Source organism: Pyrus communis, chromosome 10 (genome assembly GCF_041283825.1).
Source record: "Pyrus communis isolate YQ-2024b chromosome 10, ASM4128382v1, whole genome shotgun sequence".
NCBI lineage: Eukaryota > Viridiplantae > Streptophyta > Magnoliopsida > Rosales > Rosaceae > Pyrus > Pyrus communis.
The window spans coordinates 32024079-32041354 of NC_142574.1; the positions used below are offsets into that span (position 1 = coordinate 32024079).

At 37.8% G+C, this 17276-nt stretch overlaps 3 protein-coding genes and 1 pseudogene across 6 annotated transcripts; all 4 read left to right on the forward strand.

The window, feature by feature from the left end:
• The first annotated feature begins 66 nt into the window (after positions 1-66).
• On the forward strand, positions 67-2991 carry LOC137727553 (F-box/LRR-repeat protein At3g59190-like; annotated as a pseudogene). Its single transcript, XR_015951978.1, has 4 exons — positions 67-172; positions 1317-2145; positions 2279-2434; positions 2520-2991. The product of XR_015951978.1 is annotated as an F-box/LRR-repeat protein At3g59190-like (transcript).
• Positions 2992-6077: 3086 nt separating this feature from the next.
• On the forward strand, positions 6078-9033 carry LOC137729269 (glucose-6-phosphate/phosphate translocator 2, chloroplastic). 2 transcript variants are annotated; one of them, XM_068468141.2, is made up of 5 exons: positions 6078-6821; positions 7043-7268; positions 7408-7630; positions 7983-8196; positions 8692-9033. In XM_068468141.2, the coding sequence occupies exons 1-5, from the start codon at positions 6312-6314 to the stop codon at positions 8701-8703; spliced, it is 1185 nt and encodes a 394-aa protein (XP_068324242.2). In that variant the 5' UTR covers positions 6078-6311; the 3' UTR covers positions 8704-9033. The 2 variants fall into 2 exon arrangements, with proteins under 2 accessions (XP_068324242.2, XP_088534389.1); XM_088678263.1 differs by lacking the exon at positions 8692-9033 and having other exon boundaries at positions 6188-6821; positions 7983-8235.
• A 2124-nt stretch (positions 9034-11157) lies between these two features.
• Positions 11158-14359, forward strand: LOC137729731 (protein NRT1/ PTR FAMILY 5.4). Of its 2 annotated transcripts, XR_015952783.1 has the most exons (6): positions 11158-11428; positions 11512-11729; positions 11927-12178; positions 12418-12677; positions 13235-14189; positions 14240-14359. XR_015952783.1 is itself a non-coding variant. In XM_068468740.2 (5 exons), the coding sequence occupies exons 1-5, from the start codon at positions 11299-11301 to the stop codon at positions 14088-14090; spliced, it is 1716 nt and encodes a 571-aa protein (XP_068324841.2). In that variant the 5' UTR covers positions 11158-11298; the 3' UTR covers positions 14091-14339. The 2 variants fall into 2 exon arrangements, 1 of the variants encoding a protein (XP_068324841.2); XM_068468740.2 differs by having other exon boundaries at positions 13235-14339.
• Positions 14360-15077: 718 nt separating this feature from the next.
• Positions 15078-17085, forward strand: LOC137729432 (2-oxoglutarate-dependent dioxygenase DAO). The gene is made up of 3 exons (XM_068468378.2): positions 15078-15629; positions 16141-16459; positions 16568-17085. Exons 1-3 carry the CDS (start codon positions 15280-15282, stop codon positions 16814-16816), a joined length of 918 nt encoding a protein of 305 aa, XP_068324479.2. The 5' UTR covers positions 15078-15279; the 3' UTR covers positions 16817-17085.
• The last annotated feature ends 191 nt before the right edge of the window (positions 17086-17276 follow it).

Genomic DNA, 17276 nt, shown 5'->3' on the forward strand with positions numbered 1-17276 from the left:
ACACCGACATGTCGTTTTCTAGGTTTATAAGTACCCTCTAAAAACAGAACTCTCACTCAAAAAAGAAGGAAACTTTGGACGGGGGACTTAGAACAGCAAACCCTTAAGCAGACCAAGCGACGAGGAGACGAGGAGACGAGAAGACGAAGAGTTGTGCGACAGCGTTTTCTGGGTCAGTTTCCTTCTTCCTTACCATTCATGCATTTCTGATTTCTGCTGATGAATGTTGCTCGCTTTCTTATTCCAAAAGAACAATATTATCTACTGAAAAATGGGTAGAGACTCGTACTAAAAAAATTTCAAAATTATTTGTTATCAATTTATAGAACTTCATGTTTTATAATCAGAATCGTTCATATTATAAATCACCATATAAATATCGTCTCTGCAAAAAATCAATTAAAACTAAATCGTTTAGTCATCAAACTGTTTAAAAACAAATAAACGGTATTAGTAAAAGCATTACACATCTATATATATTACAATAGGTTAACTAAACAACCTTAGTTTTAATTTATTTTTTTGCAGATATGATTTTTACAGTGTGATTTATAGTATAAACGGTTCTAATCACAAGCACAAAGCTCTGTGATTAAAACACTAAAAATTTTAAGTAGAAGTTCCTACTTATTTTTTAGCAGCCTTCGTTCCAAAATAATGTCTTGGGATTTTCTGTTTTTGCCAATTTTTCTTCGCTGTTGAAGAAAGTTTGTACATTTTTGTTTGTGTGCGAGTATTTTGAGGGTTTCTGGAATTGGTTTTTCGATGTAGGTTCGCTTGTTCTGCATCAAAAGCCGGTCGAATGGAAATTTAAATCGGGTTTTATTTGTGTATTTATCCAAGGGAAGGATCAATCGAGTCATGTTTGGAAATTTGTAGAATGTTTGCTTTCACTCTCATGTGATGCGTGTTACATTTCATAGTAATGGCCTTTTCTTTAATTTGATTATATCTGGGCTAGAAAAACCTGAAACTTTTGTATTTGCTATTTGTGTGATCACTGCGAAATGCTAATAGTCAGTGTAAGCGATTATGTTCTTGCCATCCATATATGAACAATTTTGATATGGTTCTTGTGTTTCTTGGAGTTATATTGCTCTAGTTAATCTTTCTGTTTTGAGTATTAAGTTTTCAATGGCTGTATTTTCTGTAAATCACCTTTAAAGCGTAATAAAATTCCGAATATATACAGGTCCTTTTGCTGCAATTCACTTTTTTTAGCTGAATGTTTGCACTTGCTGTTAATTATAAGGTTTCTATCATTTCCTAAACAAGTTTTCAAGTGATTTCTTACCTCGAGAGTTTGTTTTGTATAGTAAGGAAACTATCTGAACTATGGAGACAAGTTCTGTAATACTAAGCCCGAAAAGGCAGAAGCTGGATGGTGGAGAAGAGATGGAAGGAAGGAGAAAGGAATTATTCAATTTGCCTGATGAGATTCTTCTAGCAATTATCTCCCTACTTGAAACGATGCAATCAGAACAAGCATATTGTCGAAAAGATGGGAATACTTATGGACTTCAATTCCTAATCTTGGATTTCGTCCTCAGCCGTCTACTCCAAGATCTACCCTGTGGAATATTGTGGAAAGAGCGCTTCTTCTTCGCGGCCCTCCTGATATAAAAGTGTTCGAACTTACTTTTCTGGTGCTAGGTGATGCATGTCGTGTTAAGGCATGGATTTCTGCCGCATTAAGGCGCAATGTTCAGGAACTTTATATCTATCTCCATAGCCTACAGGGACGTGGTGTTTTCTGATGACTCAGCACAGCGTCTGTTTTCTGGTTGTCCGGTCCTTGAGGAATTATATCTAGAGAATTGCATTTGGTTGAATTACAAGTTTGTGAGTATTTGTTCCCCCAAGCTTTTGACATTGTTTATAAATGAAAGCGATATGATACTTCCTGAAGGTTCAGATGGTTGTCAGTTTATGATATATGAAGTTAGTCTCCAAAGCTTTTGTTACAGGGGTGAGCTCCAAAATGAGTATTGCTTTTATGATTCCTCCTCATCAAAAAACGCTGAGATCCATCTTTCTTATGATTCTAATAAGAACCTAAGACATGCTGGTTACCGGTTGTGTAAGCTCCTTAGAGGGCTCACCAGCATGGAGAGGCTAACTTTCTCCTCATATAATGCCTTTCGGGTATGGTTTCTTCATGTTTTATTGATCACACCTGTTAATTTGATACGTTAATACGTGTTTACAAATTGCTGCTATTGCATTAGCATTTTGTGGTACAAGTCGCTTGTCTAAAATCCCTTAGTCCTCCTGATAGCTTGTTGTAGACAATGCACCAGAACTTCTTTCCAAGATGCCCTTGTTCAATAATCTGACAACTTTTGTATTGGAAGACGTAGCATTTATTGATGACGAAGCACTATTGACGATGCTTCAGTACTTTCCTCATCTTGAAACACTGATATTTGCTGAGGTAACTTCACATACACTAATTTTTTTTTTTCCGGTATCGTGTCTGCATGTAACGTTGGTATAATGACTGTAGTTTGATGATACAGGGGATTGGCATGTCCCCGGAATGGGTAGAAGATGAGGGGGTGTTGGAGCCACTGCCTCCGTGTTTCTTGTCGCATCTTAAGAGGATTGAAGTCGGTGAATTTAATGGAGATCAGTATAACGAGCTTAACGCAGTAAGGATTTTGCTGAAGAATGCAAAGGTCTTGAAGAAGCTGGATATATCTTGGCCCAAGTATTTTACAGCGGGGGCAGAGCAGAAAGCGGAGATCACCAAACCGGTATTTGATTTTCCGAGAGCATCAGGAAGCTGTGAAGTTGTGCTTCGTTGAGTTTTTAATATATGTTTTCGACTTAGGCTTCGTGCTTTGACATGCCTTCCTTTTGAACCTGTTGACTTGCTATGATCTTTTGTGTAATTTAGCAGGGATTACTGGCTTAAGCTGTTATTTAGCAGGGTAAAAATATTACCAATGGATATTTTATCTGCTTTAGTTGGTGAAACTCCACTTTTTACATTTGATGTTCCAGATTTTAATTTTTTTTATATTATTTTATTATTTTATTTTTATATTTTAATATCTACATGGGCTCATATTGACACGTAGCGCTCAATCATTGTTCATGTGGATGCCATGTCATCAGTTAACGGAGGTTCTGACGGAAAATTAATACATATATGAAAATATTTTAGAATTATGACTTTAGGTATCAGACTAGAACGAAAAAAAATTTCATGTACCAAATGTTGAAAACCAAAAAATTTTTGGATGGTAAACTGGGATTAACTTTTAGCTTTAGATGACTTGACTCAAAATGATGTCGTTTTGGCCAAGTCATTTAAGAAAAAAAAAATTGTTCTTCCTCTTTCCGTTTGCAATAGCAGAACCTACAACTTAATCTGCAGCCATGGCTGCTCCTCCTCCGCCGCAACCCAGACCTGATAGTCCCCATAGCCGCTCATTCGAGCTTTCAGGTGGTCTCGGAGTCGGGATCACCTCGGTCCCTTAATAGATCCGTTCTGGGTGAAACACACGATGGATGGTGGTCAGAAGAGGGTTGAAATGTCTTTTTAAGTCTTCTCAACTCTCGGTAGTTCACGGAAAAAATAGACTATCATGACAAAACCATCAACAAATTTTTCTACATTTTAAAAAAAAAAAAAAAAAAAAAAAAAATCTGTAACATTATACAATGATGTGAATGTTAGATACCATTGACTTTGTTCATGTGAGCTTGCGAACGCACCTGCCTTAAAGTCACGTGCATGTGTACCCATCCCATCCCACCAAACCTAAAAACGACACCGGAGGCTCAGACCAAAGAAAGGTCCCCTACCACTTCTTTCAGCCACGGCCAAACAACTCGTGCCTGCACAAATACATTTCCGGTCAAATAATACAGCCTTAATGCAAACAAAACCACTGTCGTTAGCAGCCAGCCAAACCTCCAACTAGGCCAACTAATTAGTACAATCTTTTACATTAGCCGTCAATATTAACATTTTAGTCCAATTTTTTTCCATCGTTCAAAATTAAAATATGATGTATTGTTTTAAGAAACATTAGAAATCGTATTTAACTGAAAAGAACGATGTCGGAATAGATTAGGAGCAAGCACGGTTCAGTTTGTATTGGTTTGATATACAAATTGCGGCAAACCAATTATTACGTAATGGATTTAGTTAAAAGATTTCAACACATAATTAAAAAATTTTGATCATTTGATACTAAAACCATGTATTACTAAAGCAAAATGATGAGATGCAAATTAGGGTTAGGCATGGGCCGGGTTTTTGTTGGTTTTACATTTAGATAACGACAAACCAATTACTCTGTAACAGATTGGTTTGGTTTTAATTAAAATCATAATTAAAATCGAATCAAACCAAACCATTGTTGCAGAGTCAATTAAATACATTTTTCATTGGATTTTTTTTGGATCGTTCAATATATTAATACGCAATATTGAAAGGAACATTGGGAAATCAGCATCATGTTGTGTATTTTAAGAACAACATGGGATGCAAATGCAAATGCAAATTGCAACGCATGGACAAAGTGCCTTACAGCGAGAGGCCCCAGGTATCAGATATTTTGTGCTTCTTCTCAATCATTCTGCTCAGAGTGTTGTCGTTTACATGTAGACTTTGGAACGTGGCTTGAGTTTGCGGTCCAGAATTTGCAGCAGCAGCTGGAGTACAGTGTTTGGTTACATCAATCTTGGGTAGCTTGATAAGTAGGTGAATGAAAAAAATGGGCCAAGTTGTAGAAGTAGGTGGAAATTTTTTGGAGGGTTGGCCACTCCAATTGACATTTCATCTTTGTTGGTTTTGAGGTTATTTTTCAAGTTATATTGCACACGTCGAGAGATGTTAATAACTTTCGAGCGAGCAGGTCGACTGGTGTTAATAGCATTTGAGTGAGCATAACGACAAATGTCAATATATGACGAGTGAGCCTATCAACAGATACCCATGACAACGCATACAAAGGCATGAGACTAGCAGCTACCTTGCCGAGTGCCCATCAAAGTAAATTCGTTGAGCAATTAGAGGGTAACTTTCAAGGACATCTCAGATTTTTAAAAGACTGCACCTACAGCTCTTCCGTGAAAGATTGCTGAGCTTGGGAGTCATCTGACCACCTTGTACGCCTGTGGCCACATTAATCAAAGTAGAAGTGCTTATGTTATAAATTTAGATTCAAAATTTTCTTCTGGCAATTTAAATTAAATTAAAATATAATATCGTTTGTTATGATGTCGGTATTTCCAAATAAAGATGGGTGAGATTTTTTAACGGACTCTGAGAAGAAGGAAGGGAAAGATGGAAGTGGAAGTATGTTTCCTTAGGCGACAACCCTGAATCAATGAAGCAAGTTGTTGCTAAGCTTATTCTTTTGGTCAATAAGTTATAATTTAGTTAGAGGCTCAGACTTTACAGGAAATTTTCTGTTTCAAATACCGGAATTTTTTTTTATTCAACTAGTATTTACAGAAAATTTAGAAGAAACTTTATAATATCATTGAAAATGACACATCCAAATCCCGATAGCCATCAAACTAAGAGCAATTATGTGGTGGCCATCCTTAAAATGATGATGAGACATCACCAAAACGTTACAGAAAAATATTTAGCATGTCAAAATTCCGGTTTGATACACTAAGTGTCATAGTACACTTGGTTAGAAACTATTTTTTCTTCTAAATTTCTAACTAATTATCTTATTATATTTGATGTACCGAGCCTAGCACACTAAAAAATATCTAATCTTAGGGCTCAACAACTGCTCAAGTGAGCCTCTAATTCTTAGAAAAAAAAGGCTAAAAATCTTTCTAATATCTCTACTAATTAATAAAACACTCATTGTCAACCAAAATCCTATGAAATTACCAGTTTAACTCTCTAATTAAAACATAACATGAATAAGAAATATGGGGCATAAATGTAATTTCATACAACCAAATTTCGTTATTTTTTTTTTCAATGCCTCACTTACATGTAATCCTAATATATCTCTAATTAAAATAAAAATAAATAAAATAAAAAAATATTCCCACTCCCACATTCTATATCACTCTTTTACCCTCTCCTATTTCAAAAACAAAAATAAAATTTTTTCTTGTAGTGGTTTGTCACCAACAAATACTAGGTCAAAATTTCCACTCAACTCCCTCCCTCCTTCCTTCCAACTCGTATATAAACCCTCCTGCCCTGCCTCTCACATGCATCCCAAGAAAGACCGTTTCAAAAGCTTTCCTTTCAGTAATCACCAACTTATTACAAATCAATCCCAAGAAACTTTTTTTATTGAATCTAGACCCCAAACCCCACCATGCAGATCTCTTCAGTGAAGCTCAGAACTCCGGCTTTCGCGTCGCCGGAGTTCTTGAGCCGGAGGTGCCTCATAAAGTCTCACTCTTTATCACTACCCAATTTCCACAATGCCCAAAAAACCGCTTCTTCTTCCTCTTCCTCTTCCCTCAAACCCCTTCACATATCTTCCGGGGACTGTTTCGCATTGGCGGGCAAAGCCGAGAAGGGAACCGCCGTCTGCAAGGCCTACGAGGCGGACCAGTCACGGCCGCTGGAAATCAACATTGAGTTGCCGGACCAGCGGGAGGCGGCCCAGAGGCTGAAAATTGGTTTATATTTTGCTACCTGGTGGGCACTTAATGTTGTGTTCAATATCTACAACAAGAAGGTTTTGAATGTGTTTCCATATCCATGGCTCACCTCCACGCTCTCCCTCGCAACCGGATCGCTCATGATGCTCGTTTCATGGGCCACCAGGATAGCCGAGGCCCCGAAAACTGATCTAGATTTTTGGAAGACTCTGCTTCCGGTAAGTAAAAGTGCAATGATGTCCGCACACCTATTTTCTCCCATGCATATTGTGTTTATCCTTTTATTGGTCTTTGGATTGAATAAATTAGCGGAGAATAAGGGACAGAAATAAGCCGTAATGTGCATAGGTGTGCAGAAATTATTTATTATTTTCCCAAGTCTAATTATGCTGCTCTGTTTTCTTAATTTGTCTTGTTTTTGTTTTGGTTATGTGTGCAGGTTGCGGTGGCACATACAATTGGGCATGTTGCGGCGACTGTGAGCATGGCGAAGGTGGCGGTTTCATTCACTCACATCATCAAGAGTAGTGAGCCTGCATTCAGTGTATTGGTTTCGAGGTTCTTGTTAGGTGAAACGTTTCCTCTCCCAGTTTACCTCTCGCTCTTTCCGATCATTGGAGGATGCGCGCTCGCTGCTGTTACCGAGCTCAATTTCAACATGATTGGTGAGAAAACTTGTTCAACATTCGCCGCATTTTGATATTAAAACGAAAAATCTTGAAGGGATTTGATAAATTGGGGTTTTAGTGCTTTTGGTGTGTTAAATTGTTATGAGGACTGAAAGTATGCTGATATTTGCATCAGGGTTCATGGGGGCTATGATATCGAACCTGGCATTCGTGTTCAGGAATATATTTTCGAAGAAAGGGATGAAGGGCAAGTCTGTTAGTGGGATGAACTACTATGCTTGTCTGTCTATGTTGTCTCTACTGATCCTGATTCCATTTGCCATCGCCGTGGAGGGACCCAAGATGTGGGCTGCTGGATGGAACACAGCTCTTGCGCAGATCGGTCCCAACTTCGTATGGTAAATATATAATGACTTCTAACTGTCTGTAAAATTGTTGTCTTTGGTGATGGACATAGAGGAGTCCTTGAATCATTTGTGTTTTTTTTTTAAAACAATTCTAACGAACTTGACTAAATTCAGCTCCGCATTGAATCATTTGCTAATCTAATATTTAATCTAGATGGTGATTTTAGTTGTTGACTCCTGCACAATTTGTTTTCTGAATTGCATTTAGTTTTAGTTATCTGCTAATTTGGATCATAAAAGTTTTGAAGAGATTAAGTAACTGAGATTTTGCTTGATTAAACCGTTAATTACCTTTCACCTTAATTGTTTTACTTATTTAATACGTACATCTATATGTTAACAGGTGGGTGGTGGCACAGAGTGTCTTCTATCACTTGTATAATCAGGTTTCATACATGTCACTAGATCAGATATCTCCCTTAACATTCAGCGTTGGGAACACAATGAAGCGGATATCCGTCATAGTCGCGTCCATCATCATCTTCCACACACCTATCCAACCCGTCAACGCACTCGGAGCAGCCATTGCAATCCTTGGAACCTTCCTCTACTCACAAGTAAGCCCCCCACTCCTTGTATGAGAAAGTTTGTTAGGAGATTTTAGGTAGAGTAATTTGTTTCACATTGGATTACAAATTTACAAATGGTTCAATCTGATGAAATATTAAGAGTCGGAGTTTCACACATTCCGCTGAGAGATTTGGACTCAAAAGTCCTCAAGCACATGCGTTGAGTGGTTAAGTTAGAGACGGTCTGCAAGGAGAAAATTTAGTCATCTGAGAGAAACTTGCAGTTGATTGTATACTCCTTTCTGTGTCTCTCTCTCCTCACATGACATTGAAGAGAGAGAGATGGCACATAAGTGTATACACTCCAGGTTACACATACATACAAGTGAGCAAAGACATTTTCATTTGATATGCCATTTAAATCACAGTCTATTAAAATGGCCATCTCCAAAGAGTTGCTTGACTACCCTTTTGAAGGTTGGAATTTTCGATGTAGTTATGGCTCGATTTGGCTGACGATTTCGCCATTAACTTTGTTTGCAGGGCAAGCAATGAGGAATGTTTGAAGATGCCAAAGTTAGCTTGTATGATAGATGATGAAGAGAGACAAAGAGACTGCTCTTCCTATGGATATGAAAGTGTGTAAGAATCAATCACAGGGTGTATGAGTATGGTCAGCCGAACTTCATGGTCATGGATTCATAGAGTTGGTTTACGAAATCACGTACGCTCTGTTACGCGCCCGATATGGTTTAATTAGATTGCGTTCATCGGTTGAAAAATTGTATCGTAAATTTTTGTAGTCAATAAGAAGAATGTTTGTTTTGAGGCAGAATAATAGTTGGAAATTAAATTTCAATTCTCAAGTAGAACCAATTTTCTCAAGGCATGTGCCATAACTGTTATGGGTCTTTTTTTTTTTGAGTAAATTGTAGCTATTGTCCTTTAACTTTAACTCAATTGGATCAATGATTCCTCATCTAAAAATCTGTAACATCCCACATCGTCCAGGGGAGTGGATCCTTTAAGCCTTATATGTATATTCCTATCTGTACCTAGCACGAGGTCTTTTGGGAGCTCACTAGCTTCGGATTCCATCGAAACTCCGAAGTTAAGCGAGTTTGAGTTAGAGCAACCCCAGGACGGGTGACCCACTGGGAAGTTGCTCGTGAGTTCCCAGAAACAAAACCGTGAGGGCGTGGTCGGGGCCCAAAGCGGACAATATCGTGCTATGGTGGAGTCAAGCCCGGAATGTGGTAGGGGTCCGGGTCGGGATGTGACAAAATCTATTACCATTGGTCTCTCAACTCATAAAAATGTGTAGCTATGGTCCCTCAACTAAAAATCTATTATCATTGGTCCCTCAACTTTAATCCAACTGGAGAAATGATCCATCAACTTTAACCCAATTGGAGCAATGGTCATTTAACTTTAACCCAATTGTAGTAATGTTCATTCCAACATAACTCATTTTGATAAAATTTTGATGAAGTTGACGAAAAGGATTATACACGTTTTGATGAGTTGAGAAACCAGAAAAACACTGGGAATGTATTTTGACCGGGTTAAGGTATCTTCCCGGAATTTGGTGAGCCTAACCAACACTTGATTGCGGTAGGAAAAATTGTTGAGAATAAACAAACAACTTTGTAAATAAAAGCATAAAAGCACACTAATAATTTTTTAATCCACTCCTGATTAAGAAAAGCAACCCCTCCACTGGCAGCAAAACCTCAAACTTTGACGTCTCCTCTGTGTGCACTAGTGTCTATATAAAATGACATTGACAATTGACATGTTATAATTTGGTGGTATTATTCACACTTTTAAATTTTTATTTTTCCCGAAATATTCAAAAATATATGTTGTCTATATTTTAGTTATGACACTTGTACTATTCACAAATAGCTCACTTTACCTCTATACTTTATTTTATTTGACATTACTTCTTGTAATCTTATTACGTATCTCACTTTATCTTAAATCATCAACTGTGTTGATAAAAACGTTTGTATTACTAATGAGACACGGGGTCTTGGCCTTTCTAGTTGTGAATGAAAATTTTGTGAAATATAACATTTAAGGTTGCCAAGAGGGAATTTGGGTGGAGAGTTTTGAGTTCTTTTTCGTAAGGTTCTAAAAGACGCTAGATATTAGTCGGACGACGGGTTGGAGCTTAGTGTCTAGGTGGTTAGGCGGGCGCCTAGACGGACTAGGCGGGTTTAAGTAAATCTATTATATTTCGTGTAAATAAGTGTTTGCATATACTTTAAATATATATATAATTTCATCATAAACTAGAAAATAGAATGACATATACATTATAAAGTGTTGGAATATAATGAAAACATGGGGAACAAGGATATAAAGTGTGTTCATTTAAGTATGCAACAAGTCTCTTACAATTTATTGAAAAAAATAAAATGCAAGATGAAAGTTATTTATTTTTTCTTTAAGTGAGTCACGTCCTAGGCGGGTGTGTAGGCAGTCTAGGCAGGTGCCTCGGCAGTCTAGGCGGGCACCTTAGCAGGTGTAGACGCCCTTTCAATTAATTTTCAAATACCTAGGCATTAATTGAGACGGTGCCCAGCCGCCTAGCGCCTAGGCAGCGCTAGGCGGAGATTTTTGGAACAATGCTTTTTTCGTGCCAAGTTGATTTTTTAGGTTTTTTCAAATGTCTCAAATGTGAAAACAAGTTGAAAAGACCAAAGAGTAACTGTCATGTCAACGAAACTAACGTTTTCTTCAACCCAATTGACAGAATGTGGTACAGTGGAACCCAAAAGAAGAGTACAAGAGTTAAAATGCCACAACATAAAGTGTAGGGAATAAAGTAAGATTTTGTGAAGAGTGCAAGTATCATAACTAAAAATAAGTCAAAAATATATTGTAATTGCGCACTGTTCATTAGTTTTATTTTATTTTATTTATAATATAGAATGTTTGGATGCACAATAAATTTTTTGGAATGCATAACATGAACTATAAATATGCCTGAAAATTTAAGGTTGGAAAAATACAGTGAATCTGACGGTAGACAGATCCTGTATATATGTGAGTGTTTGCTAAGTATATTTGCCAAGCAAAATGGTGACCTCACTTAGAAAATAGTTGTTTGATCCATGTTTGATAAAAAGACACAAATATTCTATGGCGAACTCTGAATCTCCATCTCACCTAAGTATTCACTGTGGCCGTGAAGACACAGAGAAGAATCTCATCAGACAAGAACAACCTTCCAGTTCAAGAGGTGGCTGGAGTGCTGCAATTTTCATCATCTGTAAGCCAACCTTTTCATCTTCTTACAACTATTCAATTCAGACTACTTTTTTTTCTTTTTGGTAATTTATTTTGTAGTTGTAGTTGTTGAGATGGCAGAGAGATTTGCTTACTATGGCACGGCTGGAAACCTCATCACATACCTCACAAATGAACTCCATGAGCCCATCCCCATGGCTGCAAAGAATGTCAACACTTGGGTTGGAGTTTCATCTCTCCTCCCAATAATCGGGGCCTTCGTCGCCGATGCCTTTCTCGGTCGATTCAACACCATTCTCGGCTCATCAATCATTTATTGCTTTGTACGTCTGTTGCAGCATGAAAACTTATAATATTGAATGGTTCTGCTACTAATTGTGTCGATGCATTTTGTATAGAAACCCCCACACTTATTGACCAACTCCGAAAATGTGACACCACAATTAAATCCAGAACCTTCATTTATTTTACTACTCTTTTAATTTCAGACCATGATTGCTAAGTTTCATATTAATTTCAGGCACTGATAATGTTAACCTTAACGGTTTCAATAATGCCTCGGCATTATCAGAAAGCAATGTTCTTTGTATCACTTTACCTATTGGCAATTGGGCAAGGTGGCCACAAACCATGTGTACAAACCTTTGCGGCCGACCAGTTTGATGAAGACTCGCCGGAGGAGAAGAAGGCGAAGAGCTCATTCTTCAACTGGTGGTACATGGGGATCGTTGTTGGTGCCTCCACTGCTACTTTGGCAGTCATATATGTGCAGGTCAACATAGATCATATTTGCAAGCACAGATAGGGGTTTTCTGAAATTTTAGCCACTTAAACTCAAATGTTGTTTTAGCATTAACCGTCTTTTGTTTTCTAGTATGAGTCGACTCTAAACCTCATCTACTTACAACCAGTAAGAAACCGAGGATGCAACTTTGTGATTTTAGAAAAAGAAAGTGGTGAATAGTTATTGAAATGCTGAATCCCAAAATTAGTGACTATGCTTTGGTGCAGGATAATGTTGGGTGGGCGGCGGGGTTTGGAATATTGACAGGGGCAATGGTGGTGGCATTGGTTCTGTTTCTGTTGGGTTACAAGAGATACAGAAAGCAAGGACCCTTAGGCAGCCCCTTCACCAAGGTGGTTCAGGTGCTAGTGGCGGCAGCGAGGAAGCGGTGCGTGGATGGAACACTCATGACTGGTTTTGGTGTGTACAAAGATGACGAGAGTCAGCATGATACTAGGAGGAATTTAGCACATACCAGTCAATACAGGTATGATCACAGGCCACCACGTTGATAAGCCTTATCTTATTTTTAATTAGGTGCAATTTTATAAACACAAAACTTCACTTTGATGACATCTCTTGAGATTCCAATAGTTACATTTATAAATTATATATAAATCAATATGGAACTTTATGTCTACCACATGACACCTTATCCCTAATTTATACAATATTTAAATTTGTATTGGTTCTAGCACTAAGGCATGTATGATCAACATGATTTGCGTTAGGCCTTTTACAGTGGCCGGAATTTTCGAGTTTGGAAATAAAACTCACACAGTAAGCCTATAATTTAAGTCAAATAATGATGAGTCTTTTGAGTTTGAATCCTTCAAAAGTATATGGCTCTCTAATCTATTAAACTCGCACTACTAAAAATACTTTATTAAAATCAAACTCAAGTAGTCTAGCTCTAACCGCTAAAAGTTCTTTGTATTGCTAACCTTTTTCTCCTGGAAGTTCAATCCTGATTTTTTTGTCTTAATTTTTTTTTTTTTTTTTTTGGTTAAGTCTATGGTTTGTCTTACGAGCTGAAAAATGTAGATGCTTGGACAAGGCAATGATCATTGACCAACTTGATGCTTCAAGCATGACCAGAAATCCTTGGAGATTGTGCTCACAAAATCAAGTGGAACAAGTAAAGCTCGTCCTACGCCTCATTCCCATATGGTTATGTTGCTTAATGTTTGCTGTAGTCCAATCTTTTAGTGTAACCTTCTTCACGAAGCAAGGAAGCACAATGGTCCGCTCAATTGGTTCGAACTTTAAGCTTCCCCAAGCATCACTTCAAGTCTTCATTGGCCTTACGATTATAGTTGTCGTTCCAATCTATGATCGTGTTTTTGTCCCAGCAGCCCGAAAAATCACGGGACACTCCTCCGGCATCACCACCCTACGAAGAATCGGCATTGGCCTATTTGTATCCATATTCACTATGGTTGTGTCAGCTTTGGTAGAAGCCAAAAGGGTTCGCATTGCAAGAGACCAAAACCTCTTGGACAACCCGAAAACAATAGTGCCAATGAGAGTGTGGTGGTTAATTCCACCGTACATGATATGTGGTCTGTCTGATGTATTTACATTCGTTGGACTCCAAGAATTCTTCTACGATCAAATGCCGGAGGAAATGAGAAGCATGGGAGCAGCAGCATACCTCAGTGCAATAGGTGTTGGAAACTTCTTGAGCAATGCTATAATATCTGTGGTGCAAGAAATTAGCTCAATGCATGGTGAAAAATGGCTTGGTAACAATATCAATCGTGCCCACCTCGATTCCTTTTATTGGGTAATTGCAGCTTTGGGCACTTTGAATTTGTGCGTTTACGTATTTGTTGCTAAACTTTTCGTATACAAAAAGTTTGAAGCACAAGAAGCCAACAAGGAGAAAGAGCTGACTTGAAGTTTATGACCTACCTTGCAGTTAACAGATAATTACTGGTATTAGTGTAGAAAAATGTCTGTACTCATTCCGTGTTTAAAATAAGGCTTTTATAATATAGTGGACACCTCACTGCCTCAACATTATGCTACATTGCTTGCAGACATAAGCATTATACTACAGCAACTGTACAATACGTATAGAATTTGGTGCATTGCGTTGAAGATAATTTATGGTAACTAATCCTTTTAATGATTCGATAAAAAGAAAGCTGTTATTGTTTCCTCGAATCCTTTATCCTTGTATTTTTTTTTCAAAATACAAATGTACGAATCATTACATCGCAATTGGTTAACTAGTAGAATTGGATGATCTTTTTCAAAATACACATGAATTTATGTTCCTAGAGTAACTGTACAATACGTATAGAGATGGAGCCCCCAACAAAACATAAAAGATAAAACAATCAAGTAATCGTCCCCTAGGTGACAGGGAAATGTTGGAATCGGTGGAATGTCCGAAAAGAGACAAAAATGATAAAAGCACTCGCATGCATTACACAAAACTATTTAATTTTTGTTTTTCTGTCCTCCATTTGTTAGCAGGAAGTCGGGAGATTTTTCGGTATTAATTATTTATATTATAATATTTGATGTATCAACTGTGTTATAAAAATATTGAAAAAAAAAATTTCTATTAAGTGAAACCTCACATGTGTAATGGGTGGCGTTAATTTTAAGTCTTCTACTTTGCTGTCTCCTTAATTTTTCTTTTTAATATTGTATGTATGAGATGCCAGCTTACTTTAAAAAGAGTTTTAACAAAAAGTCAACGGTATTGTTTATTTTAACGAAAAATCATATTTTTACATTAAAAAATCAATTCTTATACTATTCACTTTACTTATTATTTTATCCTTATCATTAAAACTTAAAACCTTCAAATCATTTTCATTAATTTTTCTTACTTTAAACTCTTATAAGTCAAACGATTCACGTCGTTACACGCGAACAGAGTCGATTGCCAAAAAAATATATTCGTAAGAGTTCGAAATCGGGTTGCCGGCCCGTTAACTATTCTAATCCTTAATTCCAAGTGAATAATTCAAGGGATCCCAGAGAACGGTGAAATCCATTTCCAGAAGAAAAAGTGGAAAAAGGGTAGAGATCCAGGAAGAACCAGAACAAACCCAAGAAATCAGAAATCAGAAATGGGAGATGGTGAGCGCTGTGCGACCGTCCCACTGATTGATCTGAACCAGTTTCCAGATGCACAAGCGTACAAGAAACTGAGGGAAGCGTCTGAGACATGGGGTTGCTTCAGACTTGTCAACCATAAGATCCCACTGAGTCTGATGGCAGAGATGAAGGCTGTGGTCAGATGTTTCCTTGACCTGCCCATGGAGATGAAGATGCAGAACAAAGATGTCATTGCTGGCAGTGGCTACGTGGCACCCAGCAAAGCCAACCCTCTCTATGAGGCTCTGGGTCTTTATGACTTGGGCTCATCTCAGGCTGTGCATAGCTTTTGCTCTCAGTTGGATGCTTCTTCCCACCAGAGGTTAGCTTTTTGGCTCTCTTTTGCTTAGGAAAATAATTTCCGCACACCTCTTTTCTTTCATCGCACTTTCTATGTCTTCGCAAAGTTTAGTGGATGATAATTTGTTGAACAGAAAAAGGAAGTTGCAAGTTGCAACTTCAATATTCTACATTCGTCTGTAGTGTTATATATAATCATTTTATGTGTTGGACGTCTATTAATTTTTTTGTTTGAGCAATATTCTAATTAATTTGATTTAAACTGTGGAATGAGAATTCAAACTTTGGTGCGGATGGGAAGCAATCTGCTGTAGCCTATTTGGGTGTATGACGTCCATTATTCTTTTAAAGAATGGACGGGCATTGGTAATATGTTGACACCAATGACATCGACACATTATCGATCGATTGCATCTCTTTAACTTGTTTTCTAATAAATAACATATATGTACACATACATCTACGTGGTCTTTTCATAGCCGGATACGTTATTGATGAGAGTCTTGAAGTTGGTTTTCTTATTGAATGAGCAGAGAGGTGATGGAGAAGTATGCTCAAGCAGTGTATGAGCAGTGTGTGGATATAGGGCGCAAGTTGGCAGAGAGTTATGGACTGTTTGATAGTGATTTTCACAAGGGCTGGCCCTGCCAGTTTAGGATAAACAAGTACAACTACACCCCTGAATCAGTGGGCTCTTCTGGTGTACAACTACACACAGATTCAGGATTTCTAACCATTCTTCAAGACGATGAAAACGTTGGTGGTCTAGAAGTGATGGACAAGTCTGGTGCTTTTGTAGCAGTTGATCCTTGCCCAGGCACTCTCCTTATCAATTTTGGGGATGTTGCTCAGGTATATATATATATATATATATGCACAAAAAGATTGTCTTGTTAATTTTTCGCTAATTTGCACTATAATAAGGCAATCTAATCTTCTTATTGATATTTTCATATCAAGGCATGGAGCAATGGGAGGTTGTGTAATGTGAAGCATAGAGTACAATGCAGGGAGGCAACTACTCGAGTTTCGATCGCTACATTTCTCTTGGGACCCAAGGAAGAAGCAGTTGAAGCTCTTCCAGAATTTGTGGATTCAGAGCACCCTCGACTCTATGTCCCTTTTACTTATGAAGATTATAGAAAGATCAGACTATCCACAAAAATGAGAGCTGGTGAAGCCCTTGAACTCCTACGCACCCCATCCTGATTGCTGATATGAGGCAAATTGCTCAGCTTGTTAAATTTCATTTCCTAGTGTTGGTGTGATATGAAATGTAATATTCATTTACTGTCATTAGACTTATGCTTTGCTTTGCTGATAACAGGCCACTTCAGTGGCTCTAACTCTGCTATGTGGGTAAATTAGGCTGTAAATTAAGCCTAGTTGTGTTGTATTTGGAGTATCAAATGTGTGTTGGTGTAAGTGTTGATACAACTGCCACCTTGAAATAAAAAAAGAATAGGTCTTGGCAGCAAGACTCGACCGGCCACTGCTTCATTGGTTCTACTGATCGCCGGTCCGTCCATGATACTTGCCTCTCGTGCTTGTTCTTTGACAGGACTACTCCTAATTGTTGTAAGTTTTGATTGACCCAAAATCCAAGATCTTAATATATATCTGGAAGAGATGATGGATTTCATTTTTGGAGTCTGTGACATGCCCAACA

Coding starts and splice junctions, on each gene's coding strand:
- LOC137729269 (XM_088678263.1), top strand. CDS start 6,312: ATGCAGATCTCTTCAGTGAAGCTCAGAACTCCGGCTTTCGCGTCGCCG. Junction 6,822..7,042: donor TTTGGAAGACTCTGCTTCCG/GTAAGTAAAAGT, acceptor TTATGTGTGCAG/GTTGCGGTGGCACATACAAT. Junction 7,631..7,982: donor ATCGGTCCCAACTTCGTATG/GTAAATATATAA, acceptor ATATGTTAACAG/GTGGGTGGTGGCACAGAGTG.
- LOC137729731 (XM_068468740.2), top strand. CDS start 11,299: ATGGCGAACTCTGAATCTCCATCTCACCTAAGTATTCACTGTGGCCGT. Junction 11,429..11,511: donor TGCTGCAATTTTCATCATCT/GTAAGCCAACCT, acceptor TTGTAGTTGTAG/TTGTTGAGATGGCAGAGAGA. Junction 11,730..11,926: donor CATCAATCATTTATTGCTTT/GTACGTCTGTTG, acceptor TATTAATTTCAG/GCACTGATAATGTTAACCTT.
- LOC137729432 (XM_068468378.2), top strand. CDS start 15,280: ATGGGAGATGGTGAGCGCTGTGCGACCGTCCCACTGATTGATCTGAAC. Junction 15,630..16,140: donor GATGCTTCTTCCCACCAGAG/GTTAGCTTTTTG, acceptor TTGAATGAGCAG/AGAGGTGATGGAGAAGTATG. Junction 16,460..16,567: donor ATTTTGGGGATGTTGCTCAG/GTATATATATAT, acceptor TTTCATATCAAG/GCATGGAGCAATGGGAGGTT.